This window comes from Asterias amurensis, chromosome 2 (assembly GCF_032118995.1).
Source record: "Asterias amurensis chromosome 2, ASM3211899v1".
Classification (NCBI taxonomy): domain Eukaryota; kingdom Metazoa; phylum Echinodermata; class Asteroidea; order Forcipulatida; family Asteriidae; genus Asterias; species Asterias amurensis.
In genome coordinates this window covers 4,426,263-4,452,469 of record NC_092649.1, presented here as the reverse complement: position 1 = coordinate 4,452,469, position 26,207 = coordinate 4,426,263, and the positions used below count along the sequence as shown (strand labels likewise).

Here is a 26,207-nt window from a genome sequence, read left to right as displayed (position 1 = left end):
TTGCGATGGACGCGGCTACAACGTGTTCGAGAAGCAGGCATGCAAGGCCGCATTCAGCGGCCAGCCACATCAACCCATTATGACCACGGAGCACAGCCAAGATTGAAAGTGTTTGATTTTTTCCTGAGGGAGGAAAACCGAATAGTCTGGCACAGCAGAGAACCAACGCACAACTCAACTCACATATGGCCCCGACCGGGAATCGAACCGGGGTCGCCTTGGTGAGAGGCAAGTGCTTTACGCACAAGCCAACCGTGCCACCCTAATTAGCATGGGAATAAAATTTGCTGATGTACATTTTGAGAGAATGAAATCAACATGGATCTTTCAAAGAAGTGGGAGTGGCAGCCAGGGGATCACCTTAAGAAAGTGCCACTTTTAACTTCTGTGTAAGCCATTATACACTTTCGGAACAGAAAAAAAAAAAAAAATTCACAGATTTACAAATAACTTACAGGGTTTACAGAAAATAACATTGAAAGACTTCTCTTGGAATATTATTCAATGAAGTGCTTTACTTTTTGAGAAAACATAAAAAAACAATTCTCAATTCTAGATATGGAGAATTACGGACTTATTGTAAACACATGTCATAACACAGTGAAACGTGCGGAAACAAGGGTGGGTTTTCCCGTGATTTTCTCCCGACGCCGATGACCGATTGAGCCAGAAATTTTTACAGGTTTGTTATTTTATATATAAGTTGTGGTACATGAAGTGTGGGCCTTGATAAATACTGTTTACCGAAAGTGTCGAGTGGCTTTAAATCTTGTTACAGTACATGAACCCAATGATAACTTTCAATGAAGTCCAGCCAAGCTTGAAACACTTACTTTGCTTTGATGGCTACTGTGACAGTGATGAGAGATAGAGGAGGCAATGTCAAAGGCAATGTGGATTCAGTTTCACTCGTTGATTGCGATTGCCTTGGAGACCCAGAACAACTAACAGCACTGAACGAGATGGTGACCTCACCCGTAGGACAGCACACCCGGCAACTCGTGAGAGTTTTAGAGTCTTTTCCAATATTCCTGGTGTAATTGGAATAAAGAAAAAATATTTAAGTTAAACTGATCAAAATAATTGCATAAGTGTTGTGGTTCAAGAGAGACCAACCAGCCAGATCAGACTAATCAGCCAGATAAGACGTATCAAGCCAGATCACCAAAATCAGAACAATCCGCCAAATCAGCCCGATCAGCCAAATCAGCCAGCTCAGCCCAATAAGCAAGATCAGCCAAATCGCCTGATCAGAATAATAAGCCAGATCAGCCAAATCAGCCCTATCAGACTAATAAGCCAGATCAGCCCACTAAGCCCGATCAGACTAATAAGCCGGATCAGCCCACTAAGCCCGATCAGACCAATCAGCCAGATCAGATCAGTCAGCCGGATCAGATCATTACCAGTCAGATCAGACCAATCAGCAAGATCAGATCAATCAGCCAGACCAGACTTACCCCTGATGTACCTGACCAATCACAATTGCTATTGTGCAATTATAGTTTTTGACTTATAAAAGCAACTGCCACTACAATTATAAAAAGTAAACAGGCTGCCTCCATTTGGATTGCTCTTAAAATATGTGTCAGACCCAGTGTGTCTATGCAGTGGCTCATGCCTGAGACGCAAGCCGCCATGTGAGCGCTGTTGTATAGGCAGTTGCTTTGTTAGGCCGGGCTTAAACTCTCCTTCAGAGAGCCAGAAACACAAGCCCCCGTGCAAGCACTGTTTTTAGGCAGTTGCTTTGTTAGGCCAGGCCTAAAATTCTCCTACCGTATGGTGGCCACAGTGCTCTTGGTGTTGCCAATCAGAGTTGTGCCAAGACCCAGGTCGTCTGTAATCTCAATGCCTCCTTTGTTGCTTTTTAAGTCTTCCTCTTGGATTTTACGGAACGGTGAATTGTTCGCCGTTTCTAGCCTGTGGGGGAACAAACAATTATTGTGTATATTTGAAGAAAAAAAATACAAAATTTCAATGACCTGCCGTTTCAACCCTAGCAGAGTCTTTCTCGAAGGCTTTAAAAGCAAAAAATATTGCTCACAAACCAATTCTGCTCATGACAATGCAGGATACTATAGATCATGTGAACTTTGTTTACAATAAGTGTGACCTTGTGCATTCTTTGAGTATTCTGGCACGCAAGATACTACACTGGTCATATGGAGAGTTGACATTTTGTGTCATATACTGTAACTTCCACATAAATCCAAGAGTTATGAAAGTAAAAGCTGGACAAGTTTCGAGATGTGCCCCCTTTCATCATATCAACAGTTGATAAGAATTAGACAGTGCAATCTCCATAAAATATAAGATTTAATGTTTTCTTCCACTGAGCTGTGTACAAATCGTGCCTGCAGGAAGTCCATGCTCTGTGGCTCTGTGTGAAATTGTATTTTAGCTAGTAACATTTTTCTGGCATCAAACATAATTTTGTTGCGATGGAATCGGGACCAGGACAATAAGAAGCCATGGCATCCGTGTAATTCCATTCCTGTACCCAAGTGTCTCAAGACTTCCCACTGACGTAAACAGAAATTGATGCTGATTTCTGAGCACCAAAACAAATTCTGTAACTTAAAGATCCCTTATTTAATGTATTCACCTAAGTCTGGTATTCCTTGTGTCTTGCTTCATGAAAATAGCTCTCCAATTTCCTTTACTCTGTCTGGATTCAATGGCTTTACCCTCGACCGCGTCCCCTTTCTTGGGTCGCCACCCTCCTTCGCACACTTTAAACGAGAAGTAGATTCTTCCATTCACATGACCGTACCCTGGGAACGCATGCGTTACAGTCCCTCGGAATTTATCCTCTCTTAGAGGTCTGATATTGCGCGCGAAGGTCTGAAGCTCTGAATCCGTGACTGTTTCCCCCTGCACCCAATCACCGCGATGAGGTTTAAAACCATACACCAGCGAATCCTGATCGAACACGATCAAATCATTTATCAATCCAGAATCCTGCACGACTTTCGTGACGGTTCCGATGATCTCGTTAACTTGCGGCCCGTCACCAGCCTCATCGTCCTCGTCCCAATACGAGGATTTGATGAGTCTGACGTTTGTAGCCTTCCAGCCTCCTTTGTCGTGGTCGCGCTCTGCGACGACATCAACTCGCGAATCGACATCAGGACGTTCCCCTCCGCTCACGCAGTCAAAGGTGAAGTAAACGTCGTTGTCTATCAGTCCATAGCCATAGAGCAGATCCGTCACCTTACCCCTGAAAGACTTGGTTTCCTTGGCAACCACATCTTCTTCATCACTGTCCTTAAAGTTCTGACCATACTCTAAATTATCGTACAGGCTAATCACACTTCGCTTGACAGTCTTCTCATTTGGATCATCACTCGTTGGTTGGGTCGGCGAATCTTGATTACTGGGCGTGACATCTTGAAGAAGTAATCTTTTGACTGTCCTGAAGACAGCAGTCAGCATTGTGGACGAAGCTCACCAGGTTGCCTGCAAAGAACGAAGACGAAAAACGCCACTTAATTCAGTTACAGTGGTTTTCTTTATGGCAGTTATATTACAGGTCTATTAGCATTGAACAAATACAAAAATTACGGACACAATGTTATTAAAAACTGTGGGGACTTTTGTCTCACTGTGGTAAAAAAGGAATCTAGACAAAGACAACTTAGTACAACATTTAAAGCAATGGATTTGGATTAAAACAAGATATTTGTATAACATGTGAAGTTACATGACCTTCATCCTCCCACCCAGTTGAGTTAAGGCCAAGTAAAAAATAAAACATGTTTCGCGTCCCCGCCCGCTTCCTTTTTACAGGCCGCCTCCTTTTTTTTTTCTTTTTTTTATGCACATTTTTTTTAATTTTTTTATTATGGTTATTTTAAATGATCTCAGCAAAAACAATCTGAATGTCTTGTCTGAATGCCTTGACTAAATTGTTTCATTTATGTTTTGTGTATTTCAGCAGTAGAAAAAACAATGGATATTTGACATTTTAACAAAGAATGGCGGCCATCTTGTAATAAAAAATGAAAAATAAAAAGCCCCTCTTCCTCCTTTTTTTGAAAAACCCGGACGTGAAACATGTTTTGTTTTTTTACTCGGCCTAATATTGGGCAACACTGCTGGGCTTTGTCACTTTTGTGCAAGCACAATTTCCATGCTTCTGGTTTTTAAAAGAAACTTTAAGCTTAGATTGATAATTGCACACAGGTCAACAAAATTGTAGAGCAAAGCAAATTTGTATTAAACTTAAAGACATACCTACTTAAATACTAAAATTGGCAGTTAAATTATGAATTAACTCATAAATGTATTGTAAAAAGCCAATCATATTTAAATTAGTTTTGTTTAACCCTTTGCACGCTATCAGCGACCACAGTCGCCGAGCGTGTTTATTCCCTGCACGCTGTCGGCGACTCCAGTCGCCCAGCAGTACTGCAAGTAAATAGATGAGGAATTCTGGGAAACTATTGACCCCTGACCCTCATCCAGCTGCATGTATCTAGCTGTACATGTATGCAACGATATTTCATCTGGAAAAAACGATCTTTTGTCCCAAATTTTCTCACAATTTCCGATCAAAAAGCTGTACGCTAAGACAAAATGCGGACACAATGGACGTCCATGCAGCATTTCTGGAAAATTTTCAGGACTCAGACTCCAGAGAATCAGACTTTGAAGAGCTTTTTTCAAGAGATTTTGATGTGTTAATAATGCTGTACGTGTACTGTTTACGTGTACTGTGTATGTGTCAACGATAACGATGTACATGAACACGACAATGGGTCGGATGGCAGCAGCGAGGGGTCTGGATCGGACGATGGCCCCGATAAAAATCGACAGCAACTTAGGCTTGGCGGCCGGTGATAGAATAGTGGTAATGAAACAAGCGTATCTCGGTTATTCTTTATCCAAAAAACATAATGTTTACTGCATTAGATGGGAAATAAAATACTGAGTATAAAACTTATTTTGCAATTTAGCCCAAAACACTTCCTTCACAAAGTAAAGGCCTTGAGGAAAAATGTATCGTATGATGTCCTGTTTTCGAGGTGTCCCTAAAATCGTGGCAAATCTTTTACCTCTCTGTGCGCGATGTAAACAGTCCCTAGATAAAAATTGTGTGGTTTTATTTGACAAGCAAAGAGTCTCCTCTCCCTTGACCAAAACTTAGAAACACGTAAGGCTCCACTGGTCATTTGCACTTGTAAATGCAAAAAGTTTGGTATTTTAGGCATTTCTACAAGGTTCAAAAACATGTCATGATGTTGAGGCCATATAAAAATATTTGCCAACCGGAAAAGTTTCATCAAACACTTTTTCAATTCTCAATTCATGATGATCAAAATCATGTGACTGAATGTTTTGCTGAGCATTCTGCCAAAAAAATACCGAGGCTTAAAGAAGCCATGTGCCTTATAACATTTTCTAATATTTTTGGAGATTTTTATTTTTTTTAACCCTCATATCAATATTATTATTAATATTAAAATTTAAACATTAGCTTGTTGATTCAATTATCACTGTTTATTTATACGCTTTATTGTAATTATTAAGAAAAAAAATATATAAAAAAATTTGCAAGTTACCATGGTAATTTTTAAAATTTAATAAAAAAAATATTTTGAATAAAATGAAGGCAACTGCTGGCTATAGAGTCATACACAGAGTCTCAAAGAACACTTGTAGTCACTGCAGATGTTTCTTCCATGTATGGCTTCACCGGGAAACCATACTTTCTTGTTTGCCGTGAAAACAGAAAAAACTCAAAACAAATGGGGCCAGTTGAAGTCATCGAAGATCGGTGTGTGGTGGTGTGAACATTTCAATGTCCATCAAGTTTTAATATATGTTTGCATACTTCATATTAACAAATGAAGATAATTAGGGCATCGGTTGATATGTGGCATCATTATTTTTTTCCCAATTCAAAGAAAAAGGCATAATAGCGTGAAAACTGGTATGCGGAGGATACGTGCATTTTAGTAGCCCACACAGGAAATTCAGCACCAGGGGAATACTGTGTGTACAGCTTCGTAGCGTGCTGGCTAAGGGTTAAAATTATTAAGTTTGACTTTGTTTGACTTTTTGAGTTTGAGGTGGCCTTTACCATTCTTTTGTCGGTATTTTACTTTATTAGTATCTGAGTATGTTTTTGCATTTCGAAATCAAAACTCTTAACAAATTTGCATTCTTTTATCATCCAAACACTTTCGATTTAATAATTGTTTTTAAATAATACCAAAATCTTAGAAAAAGTTGTTAATTACACCTAGACGCCACACATAACTTATTACACATGACTCAAGCATGGCACCAGGTCTGTCTGGCCATTTCATGTGGTTTTTCAATATCACAAAAAACATCGATTTATTTTACATTATATGCAGAAATCGACCTGTCCAATGCGCTTTAACTCTTACAATGAGTTATATGATTAAATACAAGCTGTTTTTCATACCTTGGCAATCGACAGAACGAAGACAAAATCACATTTCTTCCCTTCGCGTTAAACACCGTGGTCCTTTTTCCGTCACACACTATTGCACACACACATTAGAAATGGTGATGCTGGGGATTTTTTTTTTTTTTTTTTCATTCGTCGTCTATGTAAAAAGAAATCATGACGACTCGACTAGTCAATATTGAGTCAATTGTATACATAAATCCGAATACAGCAAAATATGTAATTCAAATACAAATTGTTTATAATCGATTACAGAGTAAACCTGTTTGTCCAACGTGTCTCTCGTTTCGGAATACCTCGAGAAAAGAAACCGACTTCTGCATTCGGATATAAGTAGTCGATACTTGTTTCATTACTTACTGGAAATTCATGGCGGAGTGTGGGCCTTCGAGGTATGGCATTTAATTTATCGAATTTTACGTGATGTTTATTTAGAAAACCATGGCTTAAACTATTATGATATAACGGTCGTAGTATACGGTATATGTTTATGTGGGTTAATTGCTTGCAGGGTTTGTTTATTATGTTGAAATGGAGTGGTTTTGTAAAGCCTTTTAATTTTTTAATTGGGATGTTTGTTTCAAGACAACCATCCCATTTGCAACGGGCACTGTGTACGTACTGTACCTACATTCTACGGATGCTACTATGTGTTCTACTTCCCATTGCATGCCACACGTACACCACCTACTTCGTTCGGGATAGGTGTGCAAGGTGTGTTTTTGTTGTCATTTATTTTGTTAACTATCTTTTTGGTACCTGTTAAGCATTTGTCTGTTAAAGAAAATGCAATAATAATAGGATATTTTGGGATAACTTTCCGTATGGCTCAACCACCTTTTCACTCATTTTTACAAAAAGGAATATCGCATTGAGTTAAATTAGATCCTATATATTATTTCATATCAAATGAAAAAGTGGTGGCGCCATACAGAAACTTTTCCTTAGATACTATTACTACTACTAGGTTTACTACATTATTTTATACCGAATGAAAAAGTGGTGGCGCCGTACGGAAATTTTTCCCTTTTTTGTATGGCGCCACAACTTTTTCATTCATTTTTCCAAAAAGGGATATTTCATTGATTGATTAAGGTATATTAGGTACAAATACTATTACTACTACTACTAGGTTTACTACATTATTTCATACCGAATGAAAAAGTGGTGGCGCCATACGGAAATATTTTCAAAAATAGTTTGATATCCAGACCCACACCAACCATGCACACTTTCCAACAAACAAGGAAGGGATTTTTGTTTATTGGTTTAGTTCTTTAAAACTAAAATAAATAACAGTAACCTGCATGCAGCATGGACATGATGAAAAGATTTACAGAAAAGAGAATGTATATTTGTACACTTATTTGTGATAATAGTAACCTTCCATCCTTAGTAGGCTAACTTATTCCTATTTATTCCTCCATGGTCTTTAGTCTACCTTGTTGAGCTGTTAATGGCTCGCTTTTACAATCGGTCTCATCACTGTCACCACTACAATGGGGACAGTGATGAGACCGATGTTAAAAGCGGAGCCATTAACAGCTCAACAAGGTAGGCTAGGAATAAATAAACCTGTGATGCAGGAAAATTTGTGTTAGAAATAGTATAAATAAGTAACGTTTTAGCGACTTATTTCTCATAACAAAATTTGAAAGGAAAATAGAGTCCAGCCTTCATTGAATAAAATCTTTTATAATCCCCGAAAAAAACTCTTGATCAGACTTTGCCATATCCGACCTTCACTACTCTCTGTCACCTTTTTGTTTTGTTATTAAATAGGTTGATATTTAAAAGAAGTCGGACAGTTCAAATTTTCCCAGGTTATTTAGTTCATACAATTGGCACTCAGGCCTTGTGCTAAAACTTTTGTATAACAGGCCACCGAGCTAGTAAAATGTCACATGCATTTTACTGCCCCCCTTCCCCCCCCCCCAAAGGTGGTTCTAGCGGCCCAGATTTTAACATTAAATTTGTATAGTGCAATCACAACCAGGTCATTGGACTTAAGAATTTACATTTATTAACATTGACGTACTAAAAAATAAATGAAAGTGTACATTTAAAAAACAATTATTATTCACATGTGAAATGGAGAGAAAAAATAGGTGAAATCTTTTTTTTCAACTACATGAAGGCTGGCTGCACAGTTTTTGTACCTGCTGCTTTTAAGCAGGCCACTGGACACCTTTGGTAATTGTCAAAAAACAGTCTTCTCACTTTTTATATTTATTATTATTGGTTTATTTAAAAATATTCAAACATCGCAGCTACAAGCTGAATTGAGTTTAAAATACAGAGATTCATAAAAAATTGATGTTAGAAATTACAGAAAAACCATAAAGAAAAACAATTTGTTTTTATACATGTACATTTAAAAAGCAAACTGGCTAGTGCCAGTGACAAATTAGATATATAACAAATAGTTGCACGGCATTGTCACTGCTTAGAAGGCAAACATTTGCAGGATATGAGTTTAACTAGTAACTGCAGATATTTGGTAGGCTATTATCTCAACAAAGGTGTATGCATGTGAAAATTTTAACTCGATTGGTCCTCTAAGTTGAGAGATTGAAAGAAAAAACACCCTCGCCACAAGAAACTGAGTGCTTCAGATGCTTGATTTTGGGACCTCAAAATCTAAATCTGAGACCTCAAAATCAAATTCAAATATTTGAGAGTGGAAAATTACTTCTTTCTCGAAAACTACGTAGGGAGCCGTTTCTCTCAATGTGTTATCAACAGCTCTCCATTGCTTGTTACCAAGTAGTTTTTTTAATGCTAACAATCATTTTGAGTAACTACCAATAGTGTCCAGTGCCTTTAAGCAGCAATCATTGCTTTACAATTTTCTGCCGAGGAGGCAAACATTTGCAGGATATCAGTTTCACTAGTAACTGCAGACATTACACATGACACAGTATTTGGCTGGTAACATTTCTGGTATTAAGCAAGATGTTGCTACCTACATGTACGCTCTGCTACTAGTACTTTTAGAAGCAGACTCTATGAAGTTGGGCTCAGACCTAGTGCATTGTCTCCCAAAGCTGAGTGTAAACATTGATTGATTGTTGACTAAAATGGCCGTATTCTTGTTCATGCATTAAGCAACATGTGCACAGCAGTGTTGAAGCTAAACCAATTTTAGTGCTGGGCTCTACAGTCTATTTTCAATCAGGTCCGACAAGAGCGAGCTGTTCAACAAAATTATTCATGTCTAGATATGGGGGCCATCATTGCTGAAGTACAATATGGGTGAAATCTGTGCTGGGCAGCAGAATATTGGGCAAAGTACATGTAAAGCTAGCCTGGCATCGCCTACTCCTAGAACTATGAGGTTCTTTCCGCTATCGTCTCCACGAAGATCCGCTATCGTCTCCACGAAGTGACGATAGCGGAACAAACCTTATAGTTTTAGGAGTAGGCACTGCCTACACCACGGCTACAACACTGTTGCAAAGCAGACTATGAAATTGGGCTCAGAACTTGTGCAATGTCCGCATAGCTGAGTGTAAACATTGATTGTTGACTAAACTGACCTTGCCTATGGATTGTGCAACAATCCCATCATGCTAATGCTACATCAAGGATGAACCTTTCAGGGTTACAATGAACGGCAACAATGAGAGTCCCAGTGTTCACTATTGACAGGGTGGGTAGCCTCTTGCATTCTAATCAGCCAGGAACGTGCCTTGGTCATCTTGTGGGAACTACTAGAGACAGATGTTGTTGTTAAAAGTATGTTTTAAATTGTTAACACATTGAGAATGTGTACATTGATTGAGATATTTACCAGGCAATATTGGAACACCCAGCAGGGTGGATATGTACAAATTACAAGTCAGTATTATTATTATTAAATAACATGTAACATGTATACTTTGCGAGTTTTCCCTGCTTATACGTATGTGCTAAAGCAGGAAATTGTGAAGTGCTTTTGTCTGAGCTTTTGTCTGGGCTTTTGTCTGTGTAATAATTATAAGGAAGGATCAAAGTATAGTCACTTGGGTTGGGAGCCTCCATTGGCCAATTCGATGACGTCACTGCATAAGGTCCAACGCATCTTTCTTTGGGTTTTTTCTTGCAGACTTAAGACCCCAGTGAACAGAATGGAGAGTCAGTCGGATGACGACTTTGAGTACGATGACGATGATGACGTAGACGACTACTACGCAGAGGGACAGGACGAGATCGAACCGGAAGACGAGAGGGAACCGGACCCGGAGTATTACGAGTATACATGCCTCAATGTGGACACCACTAAAACATTCCTCATAAAGGAGGTGCAAAAGGCTTGTGAGGTACTCAAGGTAAAAACGCCTCTTTATGTATATTGAAGGTAAACAGGGCCCAATTTCATGATTCTAAAGGCACAAAATATTGCCTAACGCATTGCTGCTAAGCAGAAATGAGCAGGATACCAGTCACAGATTGTATTTGTGACATAGTAGGTTGCCTGGTAATCATACTCTGGTAAGCATAATTTTGTTGTGCTAAGCCTTATCTGTGCTTAAGCAGCTCGATTGTTACATTGTATAATAAGCTGTTGCAAACTGCTTACCAACAAAGATTTATATGGTGTTGAGACCAATTCAAGAACTGACTCCAGGGTAGTCTGGTAGTACAGTTAATTACGATCCTACAAGCTAAAGTAGTAGTCCCAGCCAGTTTTCTATACCTTTCGCCCGGGTTATAGTTAAAAAGCAGGACAGTTCTTTTCAGAACTGAGAGGTCTCCCGAACATCCGATAAATCTACTCCGTGGTAGTAGAATAAAGAAAGACAGTTCTATAAGAACAAACTCTACCTGGCAAGTAGATACACACATGGTGTTACCGCAAACCAAATATGTATTGATACCTCACCATGCAATGTCTCAAATCATATTTATTCAACACACATAAACAGGAAGTACTAGAAGCAGTCAAGTGGAAAGATATGAAAAGAGAGAGACAGAAAGCACACAGAAAAATCATGGGATGAACAATTATGGGGAGACAATAGAGGGGGTGTAAAGGGAAGGGGCTGGGTTAACCTCGATACATGTAGATTATCAAGCCTTTAACTTATTCACTCTTGAACATGTTGAAGGGGCAACCGTTTTCATCTGGTCACTGGGCACTTCTATGGGGAAAATGTAAGTTTGTGGAGTGCACCCCAGGGCACTACGGCAATTGCTGTATGTGCCGTTGGTTGTTTCAAGGCCTGAATTATGACATCCTCACATCAGACAATATGAGTTTCTTGCGTAGTAATTTATGCATAGTCTTCCGAATGAGAAATGACATTGACTTAAAGGGACTATGTACTTTTTGGGGAACAAAAAACACAATGTCCACAGATTTAATTAAAACTTACACAGTAGAAAGCTTCCCTGAAAGTATTACTTGCTGAGGTGCTGTAGTTTTTGAGAAATGAGTAAAACAGTGTCTCTGAAAATAATTTTTGTCTCACTGATCATGAGACGAAAATTATTTCAGCATGTAAAAACGTATTTTCACGACATTGTTTTACTCATTTCTCAAAAACTACACCACCTCAGCATCTAATATTTTTAGGGAAGCTTTCTACTATCATTATCTTCCAACGGTGTAAGTTTAATGTAAATCTGTGGACATTATGTTTTGTGTTACAAAAAGTACTCAAACCCTCTAAGGTGGAATGTGGGTTGGCTTTGTTTACAGGTGCCGTCATTTGCAGCGAAGGCTCTATTGATGACGCACCGTTGGAATTTGGACGATATCAGAAGTAGGACAAAGCAAGACATCGCAAACCTCCTTGTAGAGTGTGGGATCCTACCATCGGCAGACAGCAGCCTGACTAAGGTAACCGCTGGGGCAGGTCGCTGTGATCATTCCCCATGAAATCAAACCATTCACCTTTTAACATGTTTAAAGTCACCTGGAAGTGGTATTTTTTCAAAATAAAGCTTTTGTCACTAATATGTGTTTTGATGAGTGGAATGTGAATAAACAGTTAACTAAGGTTTTAAAAAATCAGTTCTTATGTTATTTACAAATTTAAGAGTAGACCCCGACCCGAGAGGGTGCTGTTCGTGACGTCAATCAAGGCAGACTTTGTCTGAAATGCGTAGAGTAAACACAATTGCAAAGTACATGTACGGACCAAGTCATGAGTTTGTAAGTTTAAAAAATAATTTTTGTTTTTTTTCCGGCAATGCCGACCAGGTGTATTGCTGCTGAATGCAGAAAAACACTTTTTGAAATGTACCAACTCACGACTTGGACGTACATGTACTTTGCACGTGTGTTTACTATACGCATTGCAGGCAAAGTCTGCCTCGATTGACGTCACAAAAGGGGTAGGCGGAGTCAGCCCCCCAAACAACTTTATATATTTTTTAAACATATAAATCGTGACAAACAATTACTAAAAGAAATGTTTTATTGTTCGTAAGCATATACTCTTATCTTTGAAAGAAAAAAAAATTCTATTTTCAGGTGACTTTAAACAGTTTGAAGATAATGGTGGTAGAAAGTTTCCCTTGAAATATTACTTGCTGAGGTGCTGTACACTAACCCTAACCCTAACCCCAAACCAATGTCACAAAAATTATTTTAGTCTCAGTTTTAACAAGTAAAAACGAATTAACCAGTTATGGTATTTTACCATAACATATACCATAACTGGTTAAGACGTTTTTACATGCAAAATTCCAGGCCTTGAATCCAGTCAAAGTCTGTTTTGGCTGATACCGTATTTTCCTGCGGATAAGACGCGTCTTATCTGACTTTTTACACCCCAAAAACATCGATGCGTCTTATCTTTCGGTGCGCCTTGTCTGCTGACGATTTGATTTTTTTTTTATGATCACTACGTGAAATAAAAAATACCTTCATGTCCAGTTCAAATCAACGATCTTTGTGTGAAGAATCCTTACTCAATAATGCGGTCGAACAAGGCTATTCAGACACTGTGACCGTATTTTCGTTCGAACAATGCCGCAATCCCCCAGACGGTCCAATTATTCCAACAATGCTGCAACGTGTTTATTCCCCATGACCGTGCTTTCATTCCATTAATGCCGCAATGCGTCTAGCTTTCGGTCCAACAGACGTCGGCAGTGTACAAAAGTTTTTCTGTGTGGCCGGGTATTCGTTCCGAAAACGATGGACAGTCAATAACTTCATACAAACGTCATTCACCCAACCGCTATTGTGTGGTAAACTTTGAGGGTTTATTTTATTTTATTGCTTCAAAACTTCGGGTGGGAACGGTTGTTAAAATCATGGTTGCCCTTGCATGAAACTTGCCTGTAAAATCAACGATGTCCAAGTTAAGACTCGAAAATCTCTCAAAACGACACAGAAAATTAGCCCCAAAACGCAACCGTTCCGAGGTCTGTAAATTTAATCACGCAACACAAAAGCAGATATCACGCCTATAGTCGTTGTTACTGTGAGTGTGACAATAAATACAAGAAACATTGAACGCTAGAGGGCGTTTTGGAACTTTGTAATAGACCTTATCGCAAATACCAATGCGCAAGCGCAGACTGTTGAATGAGGTGCATTGTGGGATAGATATGAATCAAATTTTGCTACCAGCAAGACCACAATGCACCTAATTCCAAGCTTTACGCGCGCGCCCCAGTATTTGCGAAAAGGTCTATAGCGTGAGGTTAAACGCCCTCTATTGGTAAAAATTACGTGAACCAGCAATAAACGCATTGAGACAAGACTCGACGTGTCTGGGCTAGACTGCGCCCCTGTCTTTATCCGGAAGGTCCCTGCCGCTAGATCCAGTGATTCCCTTTGGATACAATGAACGTGCAGTGATATAGATGCCCAAGAGTCACTGCTCTCAAGTCCGCAATGGAATTTGACTGCGTATGTATACGTTCAGGCTATGTCTGGGCATGCTAGGGATCCGCACAGTCACGTGGGAATTTTGGCGCATTTCCAGGCAGCGCAAATGCGACGGCTTAGCGCAACCCTTCGGCGAACATCGTTCAATACGGTGCCCACATGGTCTCCAACATCTGTTGTGCAATCTCGAGATTGAGCAGCGCAATCCACTGTGTACATGTGCATATTAATGTGCATGCAGCGACATCCCGGCCGGAGGATACATTACTACACCCACACGCTACGTCCGTCTGTCGTTGCAATGTATCTGTATCAGCAAGGATCCTCGTAGTTTGTGGGGACGTCGGATGTGTCCAGGGAGGCATTGTGTTCATGTTGCAAATAAAATTAACTTCAGACAGTGCGTGGACCATGGTTTCTGCCCGCTGATTGGGCCGAACTTTATGTTATTTACAATATACAGCGTTGGCTGATTGGATAAAGGTCGGTATACGTAGGTTCTCAAAGGCAACAAGTTACGTCTTTGTGTCAATGTACCGACACCGGGTGGCGCCAGGTGTTCTTTTTTTTGCGGTTAAACGTGCGCCTTGTGCGGTGGTGCGCCTTGTCTGCTGACGTTTGAAATTTTTTGGGTCATTTTAGCGTCCTGGGCCTTGTCCGCCGAGCGTATTATCCGCAGGAGAATACGGTAACCTTTTTTTTCTTGGGCATGATATTTCCTACTTTAAATCCGATTTCTGGTTTATTTATCTTCAAAAAATCAGCAAAAACGTTATTACAGAGCTTTCAGAAAAAAAATGTATTAAAACCGCCGACATGTGCATGTATCATATGTAGGTCAGCCCATGTACTAAACAGAAATTTCCTATTTTCCCATGGGCCTAATATGATGCATGTTTCTTAAAATCATAATTGTCTATTCTTAAAGGTAGGGTCATGTGTCGATTGGTAAATACTGCATATTATTAATGACCTTAAAAACTTACTTGGTGAGAAGCAGTGCAGCTGTCGATGGTGTAAACTATTTTGAGAAGGGATTCCTTTCAAAGTAATAAGATTTTCATCCAAAAAATTTGAAATCTGAAAGAATGATTTCTCAGATTTCTGGGGGTCTACATCTGTTTGTGAATGCTAAAGCCAATGTTGTTGTTAAAATACCGTGATAATGTGTTGATGTTTTCTCAGCAAGTAGACACTTGCGTCAGCTACATGTAAATCTATCACATGTGACTTGTACTGTGTATTTCTTTATAATATTGCCTATAAAAAACGAATAATGTTGACAAAATAACAATCTATGACCCTACCTTAAAATAAGGTATGTTCTCTAGAAGCTGTTTAAAGGAACACTTTGCCTTGGATCAATCGAGTTATGAAATGCATATGGTTGGATAGATAATTTAAAAGTAGAATATAGTGATCCAGACAAACATGCCTCAAATTTGCTCAATTTTCATGTTACGTCGCGAAGAAACATGGTCGGCCATTTTGTGGAGTCAAAATTTTGGCTCATGTCTGAAAGTTTCTTCTGTTTTTTTCAGGAAACACTCCCACCTAGAAATTACTGCTGCCCTGTGTGTATAGAGGACCAATCCAGTGATCAGATTAGAGCTTTACTCTGTGGTCATTTCTTCTGCAAGACTTGCTGGTCGCAACATTTGAATGCGCTTATCAATGAAGGCATAGCAACAGGTGAGTGGGTGGATGTATGTGAATAAGCGGCTTCGGCTACACAGCTATGGCTGTTGCTAAGGGTGTCGATAAGGACGTCCTATGCTTCAAGGCAGGATGACACGGCATTCCAGCCATAGCAGTACAGTAGCTGTAGTTGCCATTAGGGACACTACCTTAGCCCAAGTCTGTTTTAAGTGAAATAGTTAACGGCCTGACGTTTTGACCCTAGAGAAAGACTCTGCTAGGCCGAAACATCAGGCCATTAACTATTTTGTTGCATTTAAACCCTCAGTCCTTTTGGTCGGTATAATGTTGATTGCAACAGCTAATTCTATTTTCTCGTGAGATACATGTAGTTTGAGTCATTTTGAGATGTTGGGAGCACATTTTGAACGCACCATTTGATTTTGGTAAACGTGTCTGTGTACTGTGTACCTAAAGCATGCAGTGTACTGTTACATGGATAAGTGAACTGTTTTAAAGATCTTGTGGTTGGCAATTTTCATTAAAATCAAAAAGGAAAAAATATCCCCGAAAAGCTAAAGAGTATTTGGTTTAAACCATGAAAAATGCCTCTAACTCATTGAAAGATTATCATTTCATGGTGTTTCCGCAAACCTTTACTATACCTCTAACTTTCCATAATATTTTTGTCTCTTGCTGCTTGCAGTCCAGTCTCTATGGCTCTATCACATGTTCTATTGTTTGTTTGTTTTTGTTTTGTGTTTTTTATTGTTCCAAGAGGTCAACAAAAGTTGAAAGACTTATGTGATTTGTTTTATTTATCTGGTAATGAAACCAAGAACGTCTCATTAGTGAACTTAAACAATGCAGCGCACAAGCCTGAGGAAAGTTGTGAACAGGAATTCTCTCTACATGTGTGTGAACCAGATACACCAGGGTTAACCCCTACTCTTCAATGTTATGGGGTTTAGATTCTTATACGTGCAAAGCCAATCCTATGGCTTTATGACACATCCAAAGTACAAAGCAATCGTTAATAGTATCTTGCTTTAAAGGCAGTGGACACTATTGGTAATTACGCAAAATAATTATTAGCATAAAACCTTTCTTGGTGACGAGTGATGGGAAGAGGTTGATGGTATAAAACATTGTGAGAAACTGCTCCCTCTGAAGTGCCATAGTTTTTGAGAAACAAGTAATTTTTCACGAATTTGATTTCGAGACCTCAGAACTAGATTATGAGGTCTCGAAATCAAGCATCTGAAAGCACACAACTTCGTGTGAGAAGGTTGTTTTTTCTTCCATTATTATCTCGCAGCTTCGACAACAAATTTAGTTCAAATTTTCACACGTTTGTTATTTTGTGTATATACTTGAGATACACCAAATGAGAAGACTGGTCTTTGGCAATTATGAAAGGTGTCCAGTGCCTTAAAGACCCAAGTGCCATGAACGGGACTCAAATCGACACCCTGCTAATCAGGAACGCCAGAGCTCTTAGCCCCTCAGCCACAAGTTATTTTATTAGTCTTCATAATGTAGTTTGTTCTATCAACACGCTCTTCGCACAGTTTTAAAAATTAAAACTTTTTATTCTTGCAGGCATCCAGTGCATGGCTGAGAAGTGTCTAATGAGGGCGCCAGAGGAGTTTGTTGTTCCACTGCTTACGTCAGACCGGAGTCGAAGTCGGTATGACGACTTCATCTTCAAAGATTGTGTAAAGGTAACAGCAAGAAGAGGATAAATATAAATCTGATCGACCTCTATGTCCCAGTCTTTACCCGCCATTCCATTAGTTTCATCTTATTGTGTCTCATTACCTGTAATGTAAGGGAGAAACGCAGAAGTGAAGCAGTGGTAACTTGAGGTAACTTGCGGTTTAACCCCAGACAACCCTGGAAAGCTTTGAAGTTATCCTCAAATTGCCGCTCATTTAACTTTTCATTCCTTCCAAATAATCTATTATACTTATTTTTGGCTTCTGACTGGCATCCTAAACAAAGATATTGACAAAATAGGGAGACCGCCAACATAGGGCTAGATAGCTCAGTTGGTTAGAGCGCTGGCACATTAATCCAGAGGTCGTTGGTTCGAATCCCACTCCTCAATTCTTTAAACCCCAAAAATCAAAAATATTTTTTTTGCCTCAAGGGAAACTGACGTTGGAGATATGTTAAATATTTGGGTTAAACAAAAAAAAGATGTACCGGAACAGGATTTGAACCTGCAACCTCCGGATCAACTTGCCAGCACTCTAGCAACTTACCAATCTATCACTAATGTTGGCAGTCTCCCTATTTTGCCAATATTTTGGTAAGAGGGTGCCAGTCGGAAGCCTTTCAACCTGTAACTGCAGTGTAGCCAGGGATCACACCAAAGTTTACGATACGACCTGGGAAGCGGCAGGAAAGGGATCACCCTAAAAGGATGTAGTTTTATTTATATCAAATATAAAGTAATATTAAAATTGGGGAGGTAGTGCTTTCTGCTCCACCGGCCAGGCTTCGGACTGATGATACCCAAGCCTACATCCGTATGGACTGTAAAAGAGGTAACCCTGTTTAGCCCGAGGAGTAGGTGGCAACGGCCTCTGGAAAAAAATAATTGTAGCCCACACCTTGAAGTTGCCTTCAGGCCTTGTGTGTCTGGCGACTTGCATAAAAATAAAAATAAATAACAAATTAATAACAAGGAAAGCTGACTTTCAAACACCATTTGAAAAGCATTTAATCTGTACTTTCTCTATCTGATTCAGAACCATCTTCAGTTAAAGTTTTGTCCCGGTGCCGACTGCAGCATCGTGTTCTATGCAGAGACGATCAGAAGTAAAAGAGTTGAGTGTATACAATGCAAGAGTAACTGGTGGTAAGTAGATGAGTGGTTGGTTTGGTTTAGTGGTATCTTTCCTCAATGGTCCCAGGTTTTGTGTGCTTACTATTACTTGCTTAAATCGAGTGGTGTCCTCGAATCACAACGGTTCCCCAATCCAAGCCTTCCTGTCCCCCATTGCTGATTTGAAATCTGTCGATTCAAGTCCTGTGTCTATTTTGAGAATGTCAGTGTAAGTTAGTGCCGGTCTACCAGGTTTCCTCCTCCCATGCTTAGGGGTCCACAGAACAATATTGGACACTGGTTCGTCTTTGCTCCTGTAGCAGTGGCCAGCAAAACGCACCCTTCTCTGTCTGATTAGTCTGATTTTTGTTGATAGCTTGGGTAGGTTCCCATATAACACTTTGTTGGTCATATGTTGACTCCAGTGGATATTGAGAGCTGTTCTAAATAACCTTGTGTAGCACCCATTTATCTGTTTTTCCAGTTAATGTGTAATGCCAGGTGTTGTGTAATGTACGTAAAAGAACCCAGGGGTAGATTTCACAAAGAGTTAGGACTAGTCCTAACTTTAACACTAGTCATAGGAGATATTAAAAACGTATGGGTAGTCCTAAGTAAGGATGAGTAATTCGTCCTATGTCGAGATAAGACTAGTCCTAACTCTTTGTGAAATCCACCCCAGTACACTTAAAAAGAGAAGGGGTTCGCCCTGATGTTCCTGGTTTGATTGGTTGCGCCACAGCACCTTGTAATCCATTTAACATGGTGTGCTGTGTTAAAGGAATTGGTCTCATACTTAAAAACATAGCTCCACAATACCTCTCAAGAAAAATACTGAATGTTGAAGCTCCTTGAGCGTCACTGAGTGAGGGATATGAACGCTATACATGCTATATGAGAAGCCACTGTACTATGTGGATTGGGTTTTTTCATTCCATTCCTTGGCCCAATATTATACAGCTGCTTAAAGGAACACATTGCCTCGGATCGGTCGAGTAGGTCTTTGAAAAGCGTTTGTAACCGTTTGTTATAAAATGCACATGGTTAGAAAGATGTTGTAAAAGTAGAGTACAATGATCTACAAATAATTTGCCTCGAACTTGCGTGGTTTTCGTTTTACTTTGCGAACTAACACGGTCGCCATTTATGGGATTCAAAAATTGACTGCCATAAATGGCCGTCTGTGTTTTTTTGGCGAGGTAAAAGGAAAACCACGCAATTTCGAGGCATGTTTGTGGATCATTGTATTCTACTTTTAAAACCTCTTTCTAACCATATGCATTTTATAACAAACAGTTAAAAACGCTTTGTATAGACCAACTCGTCTGATCCAAGGCAACGTGTTCCTCTAAGCATAAGAAGTTACTTAGCACAACAAAGTTGTGCTTACCAAAATAATGCTACCAGTTAAAATACCATTTTACATGATACATAATGTAACTGGCATCCTCAGTTATACTTTATAGCAGAAAAATATTAAGCAATATTTTCTGCGTTAGCAGTTCTATGTAATTGGGCCCAGATTGTGTTGATTTTCCCCGTGGAATAATTCTCTGGGTTTATTCTCCCACATCTAAAACTGAAAACATAATTTGACCTTGGGGGCCTTTAAGACAGTCCTGTTGGCTTGTATACTGGACATTTTAAAGGTTAAATGCAGTGGATACTGTTGGTAATTACTCAAAATATTTATTAGCATAAAACCTTATTTGGTAACGAGTAATGGGGAGCTGTTGATAGTATGAAACACTGTGAGAAATGGCTCCCTCTGAAGTAACAACGTTTTCCAGAAAGAAGTAATTTTCTACGAATTTGAATTCAAGACCTCAGATTAAGAATTTGAGGTCTAGAAATCGAGCATCTGAAAGCACACAACTTTGTGTGACAAGGGTGTTTTTTCTTTCATTATCATCTCGCAACTTCGCATCTGATTGAGCTCAAGTTTTCACTGGTCTTTGAGAATTACCAATAGTGTCCAGTGTCGTTAACTCTGCTTGGTGTTTTGTTGTTTATGAGGTGGAAAGAAAAAGGTCAGCAGTCATTGGTCTAGACTGGGCAAATCTCGCTCTTATTTTTTCGGGAACACTTATGTACAGCGTACTTGTGCTTTAAAGCATGAAGGAAACAAGCTTGGGTTCCGATGTTTGAATACGCACGAAAATTGTACAGCCTATGGAACCACAGCCTTTTGCAATCTAGAGCAGATATTTTAACCACCAGACACCACCTAGCTCACATGGTGAAAAAGAAACCAGTCTATCCCTATACACCAATCCAGGCGCGCAAATGCTGGGTGCCGCCATGCGCTGCGCGCCACTGCTGGGGTGTCTTTGTGCCTAGTTTAGTGCACAAAGACATGGGAAAATCGTCTTCATTTTCAAGCTCTTCCTCGACAATCTATGAAATTTACTTGATATGGCTGCTTGATAAAACAACGTACTACATTCTTGATAAATTTTTAAAATTAAACAGTAGGTAAAATACTGAAATTCTTACAAAATACCTTGTCGATGTAATGCATTTTAGCGACTATTATGCATTTTCTGCGTCTTTGACCCCTAACACCCCTCAGACAAGCACCTTTTTAAAGAGGATTCGGCTTATATTTTGTTGCAAATATTTGTGGTCAGTGATCTACATTGGTATATCATGATGTCCTGTACACCCAAAGGAATGGCGTCCGGTGCTAAACACTTGTGCGCTAGGTGCGCGTCGGATCGGTCTAAAATAAGTACTGTGTTCTGCAATGTATTTAAACCATTATCTACTACCTCAAAATGTCAGACAGCTAACAATAGCCCCTTATGATTTGATTTGTCTCCACAGCTGTGCGTGTTGTGATAATTACCACGCACCGGCGGACTGTGAAATCATCAAACGCTGGTTGAACAAATGCGCCGACGACTCCGAGACTGTTAATTACATTAGTGCCCACACAAAAGACGTAAGTAATCTTGAGCTTGAGAGAGGTGGTACAAAATGTTTATTTGATAAAGCCCCTTGTTTGCGTGTGGCGTAATTTAGTTAAAGGTTTGGATCATTTGATTTCAAAGAGGACACCGAACGATCATGCCAATCTTTGGGCTGATTAGGATTTGAAACATTGCATGGTGGAAATACGATACAGAAAGGTTTGCGGTAACACCATGTAATGAATATCTCTAATGAGTTGGGGTGGTTCTGAAAAGAACCGTTGGTTTCAACTCGTTGGGCTGATTTCATTGAGTTGCTTAAGCAGAAAATATTGCTTTACCGTTCTCTGCTAAGCCGAAATGAGTCAGACGCCAGTCATATAGATGTTAGATTTGGTATTTTGGCTGGTAACCTCATTCTGTTTTGCTTAGCTGCTCTTGTGCTAATCAGCTGGATGAAATTTTGCCTGGAAGGTTATATGTTAAATCTAATTTGTGCAGAAAAGGTCAGTGAGATGGATGTGTTTGTTTGTGGTGGGGTCTTTGATTTGTTTTTGTTTGTTAATTTGGGGTTTTGGTGGGGGTGGTTGTGGTTGTGGAAATGTCTTTTAGTTGATCTTTACCATGGTGTGGTCATCTCTATCTGTGTACACCTGTAAATGTTGAGTTATGATTCTCATTTCAATTTCAAAGTACCAGACTTTTTTTTTTTTTTTTTTTTTCATTAACTCTATCATAAAAAAGCCTCTACACAAATTGATTTTTTTTTTGCAAAGCAACACAAAGTAAGATATGGCAGAAATGTAACAAGAGATTTCTGGGGATGTGGTAGCAGACTTATGAACAATGCACTAGGTAAATCTGTTCTTCAAAATGTGTGCATGCTCGCGTAAGCAATGGAGATTTACCCTGTCTGCTGCCACCTAGCATTTCAAAGTTCCCCTAAAGGACAAACGTTATACATAGTTTGTGACCCTGACTTCTTGAGCTGAATATGGGGAAATAAAACCACAGGCGGCTGTGGTAAACCAAGGTCTTGCAGTTTGCAAACCACTCTGACCTGCTGACTAGTCTGGCTTCACCACAAAGAACCGCTTATAGATTACTTGCGTCATTCGCTTGACAGATCGAAACTGCCGCCCCCCCCCCCCCCTTCTCTCAGACAGCATCATGACTTAAAGTTTATATTTAATTGTATTTATTAATAAAGCAGAGAACAATGTTCAAGTGTGAATATGTGGATGTAGAATTCATTGAAGGCTGTCAAATTGAGTTGGGGCACCAGACCTGTGTGAAATAGCTTTCTGGACCTAATTGCATAGACCTGCTTTTATAAGCAAAAACAAGTAGATGAGCTCAAAACAATAATTGCTTACCAGCATTTGGGTGGCAGCCAAAATACCATGCCTTATTTACTGTCTTTAAAGGCAGTGGACACATTTGGTAATTACTCAAAATAATTATTAGCGTAAAACCTTTATTGGTGGTGAGTAATGGGGAGAGGTTGATGGTATAAAACATTGTGAGAAATGGCTCCCTCTGAAGTGCCATAGTTTTCGAGAAAGAAGTAATTTTCCACGAATTTGATTTCGAGACCTCAAGTTTAGAACTTGAGGTCTCGAAATCAACGCACAACAATTTCGTGTGACAAGGGTATTTTTTCTTTCATTATTATCTCGCAAGTTCGACGACCGATGGAGCTCAAATTTTCATTAGGTTTGTTATTTTTTGCATATGTTGAGATACACCAACTGTGAAGGCTAGTCTTTGACAATTACCAATAGTGTCCACTGCCTTTAACTGGTTTCATAATCGTTGTTGCTCAGCAGAACATTGTTAAGCAAAAATGTTCGCTCCAAGCAAATTTATGAGATTGAGCTTTAGTGTTTTGAAGTGGGTATTGCTGATTACTGTACAAAAAGTAACAATCATGACCAGTGGATGGAAGTGGCAGTTGTATGAAAATCCTCCATAGTTTCAGAGTTTCTATTATTATAATAATTAATGCTTTACATAAATATTAACATATATTTCAAGCTACTTAATATCATATTCGAAGGGCCAACTAGCATGTCTCTATTGTACATGTGCACAGCATTCTCAAAAATGATAACATTGGATAAATAGTTTGAAATATGTTTTGCTGTTCCTCTGTATTCTAAAAATTAACTCCTGGTTCAAAGTTTCTTTTCTTCTCTGTTTGTCTCTTTACTTTTTAAAATCAGCAATACTTAAGTGTGTCAGTAAACCACATTTAGTGGTTTCTGCACCGTTGGGGTCATTGTAGGTCAGGTGAGAAGGGCTTACACAGGGGGGGGGGGTGGACTAATCTGATGATTTGTGACGTGGGTTGTGATGCTATGGGTTTGGTCTACCCATAAGAGCATTAGAGGGGAACCCTGGAAGTAGACATGGCTTGAGATGGGGGGGGGGGGGGCTAATGACAGTCAAAAGGGGCTTTGATTAGTTTCAGTGTACATGTAGGCCTATATGTATAAAACCAAAATGAGTATTCAATAATATCCTCAACATGAATTCTGTTTTTGTGATGTGTGTTAGCACTGTATACTTTTCTTGCATTATTTTCTTGACGACCAATGACAGGCTAGCCCTTAGTCTAGTGACTATTTCGAGATGTCTTTCAGTAGACAGCATTTGTTTCTGTTCAGAATTTAAATTAGGCCAAAATTTAACAACTTTTCATTAATGTTTCACCACTTACACGGTACGTCTTAGTTCTACGGTGAAGCAAATTTTGCCTTGTTCTCATTATAACCTATGATTCTGTGAAGCCCTGTTTCACCTAGAAAAGAAAACCTCCAGAAGTTTTTTTTTTATGAACGGTTCCCTGACTCACATAGCCCCTGGATACGTCTTTTGATGGGAAAGTTTATGCAGAGTTGTAGTTAGTGTAATTCAGTTGACCTAAGGGAAGGATATGGGAGGCACCAGGCTTGTTTCCTGCCGAACGTGTCATAGCTGGGCACTGCATGCAAGGTAGCGTGACCGTCAATTGGGACTAAGTGGAGAGAAAGAAGTAACTCCCCAAATAGAAATGACGTTACTAGATGTAGTCTGTACCAGGGCCCAATTTCATAAAGCTGTTAAGCAGAAATTACAGCTTGAAAATTTCTTTGTAAAGCAAAAATTGACTTGGGACACCAGTCACAACTATGTAAACTTAGTGTAATTTTGGCTGGTACAATGTTTCTGTTGAGCAATATTTGTCTGTGCTCAGCAAGTTTTTATGCTTACAGGCTTTAGGAAATTGGGCCCAGATAATTGAAGTAATCTAGTATGACAGAGTTGGTAACTTTAGTTTGATAATTCACTGTCATTACCCCTCACTTTCTTGAACATGTCACCAAGTCATTTCCTTTTCCCGTGGGAATTTCTAACCACTTTTTTTTTGCACTGAGGGGACAACGGTGTTAAGGTTTGTCCGTACCGTGGACTAAAATCTGGGGGGAGGCCGTAGTTGGCTAATTACGCCCAAATGTCCAAAATTAGCTCAAACTGAAAACTCTTTGGAGGGTGATTAAATGGTGATGCTAGATAGTAAGATAGTTTTTTTTTGTTTCTTTTTACACTCGTGGCCAACGGCCAAATTACAGTAAAAATTACGTTTGGTCTTAAAGGTGTTACTTGATAGTGTCTTCCTGTGCTGTTCAGTTCGTTGAACTCTGACTTTTGACTGGTGTCCCATATTGAGTTGTACTGTCCTTTTTTTCTTTCTTTTTTTCTTTTTTTTTTTTTGGGGGGGGGGGGGTTTAGTTTGATTGTAGGGTGGGTTTTCTTTTACAATTTGGGTTGAACAAAGAAAATTTACTAGTCCAAGACTTGAACCTGTGAATAACGTCGGGAATAACGTGCTGGCACTCAACCAACTGAGCTATATCACTCTAATGTAAATATATTTGTTATTTGTTTGGTGCCGGTCAGAAGCCGTACAGCAGTTACAGGTTGAATGGCTTCTAAGTGGCACCCCTGATGTGGACAAAATAGGGAGACCCCCAGCATGGCGCTATTATATATGATATGGTATTTGATGTGCTATTTTCCAAATTTTTATGACGTTTTTGTCTTTGTTCCCTTTTGTGCCTTTGTTTTTTTTAATTGTCTGGATCGCCTTTAGATAGTGATTATTTTCGCTTTTTGGTTATCCGCAGGCTTGTTCTCTGTGTAGTCTTATTTTTATTGCCTATTTTGATGTGCTATTTTCCAAATTTTTATGACGTTTTTGTCTTTGTTCCCTTTTGTGCCTTGGTTTTTTTTAATTGTCTGGATCGCCTTTAGATAGTGAGTTTTTCGCTTTTTGGTTATCCTCAGGCTTGTTCTCTGTGTAGTCTTATTTTTATTGCCTATTTTGATGTGCTATTTTCCAAATTTTTATGACGTTTTTGTCTTTGTTCCCTTTTGTGCCTTGGTTTTTTTTAATTGTCTGGATCGCCTTTAGATAGTGGGTTATCCGCAGGCTTGTTCTCTGTGTAGTCTTGTTTTTATTGCCTATTTTTTGTATGTACTGTTTGCCTGGAAATAAATAAATAAATAAAA

At 39.3% G+C, this 26,207-nt stretch overlaps 2 protein-coding genes across 8 annotated transcripts in view; one reads left to right on the top strand and one right to left on the bottom strand.

Moving 5' to 3' along the window:
• Positions 1-6,556, bottom strand: part of LOC139954221 (RNA helicase Mov10l1-like) — a 48,169-nt gene extending 41,613 nt beyond the window's left edge. For all 6 annotated transcript variants that reach the window (XR_011788070.1, XR_011788069.1, XR_011788072.1 and 3 more), the window contains exons 1-4: positions 6,437-6,556; positions 2,606-3,459; positions 1,777-1,920; positions 834-1,031 (exon numbers count right to left, since the gene is read on the bottom strand). Coding sequence is in view for 2 of the 6 variants with exons in the window: in XM_071953940.1 (XP_071810041.1) it covers positions 834-1,031; positions 1,777-1,920; positions 2,606-3,435 (1,172 nt within the window). In the remaining 4 variants the exon portion in view is untranslated. The remainder of the gene's footprint in view (positions 1-833; positions 1,032-1,776; positions 1,921-2,605; positions 3,460-6,436) is intronic.
• Positions 6,557-6,799: 243 nt separating this feature from the next.
• LOC139953453 (E3 ubiquitin-protein ligase ARIH2-like) overlaps positions 6,800-26,207 on the top strand; it is a 36,793-nt gene continuing 17,385 nt past the window's right edge. The window contains exons 1-7 of one of the 2 annotated variants that reach the window (XM_071952910.1): positions 6,800-6,834; positions 10,530-10,752; positions 12,126-12,266; positions 15,812-15,962; positions 17,511-17,632; positions 18,665-18,774; positions 21,568-21,685. In XM_071952910.1, coding sequence (XP_071809011.1) covers positions 6,812-6,834; positions 10,530-10,752; positions 12,126-12,266; positions 15,812-15,962; positions 17,511-17,632; positions 18,665-18,774; positions 21,568-21,685 — 888 coding nt within the window. In that variant the 5' untranslated portion in view covers positions 6,800-6,811. Of the gene's footprint in view, positions 6,835-7,052; positions 7,157-10,529; positions 10,753-12,125; positions 12,267-15,811; positions 15,963-17,510; positions 17,633-18,664; positions 18,775-21,567; positions 21,686-26,207 lie in introns of those variants that run through there. The other variant, XM_071952909.1, reaches the window with a different exon arrangement.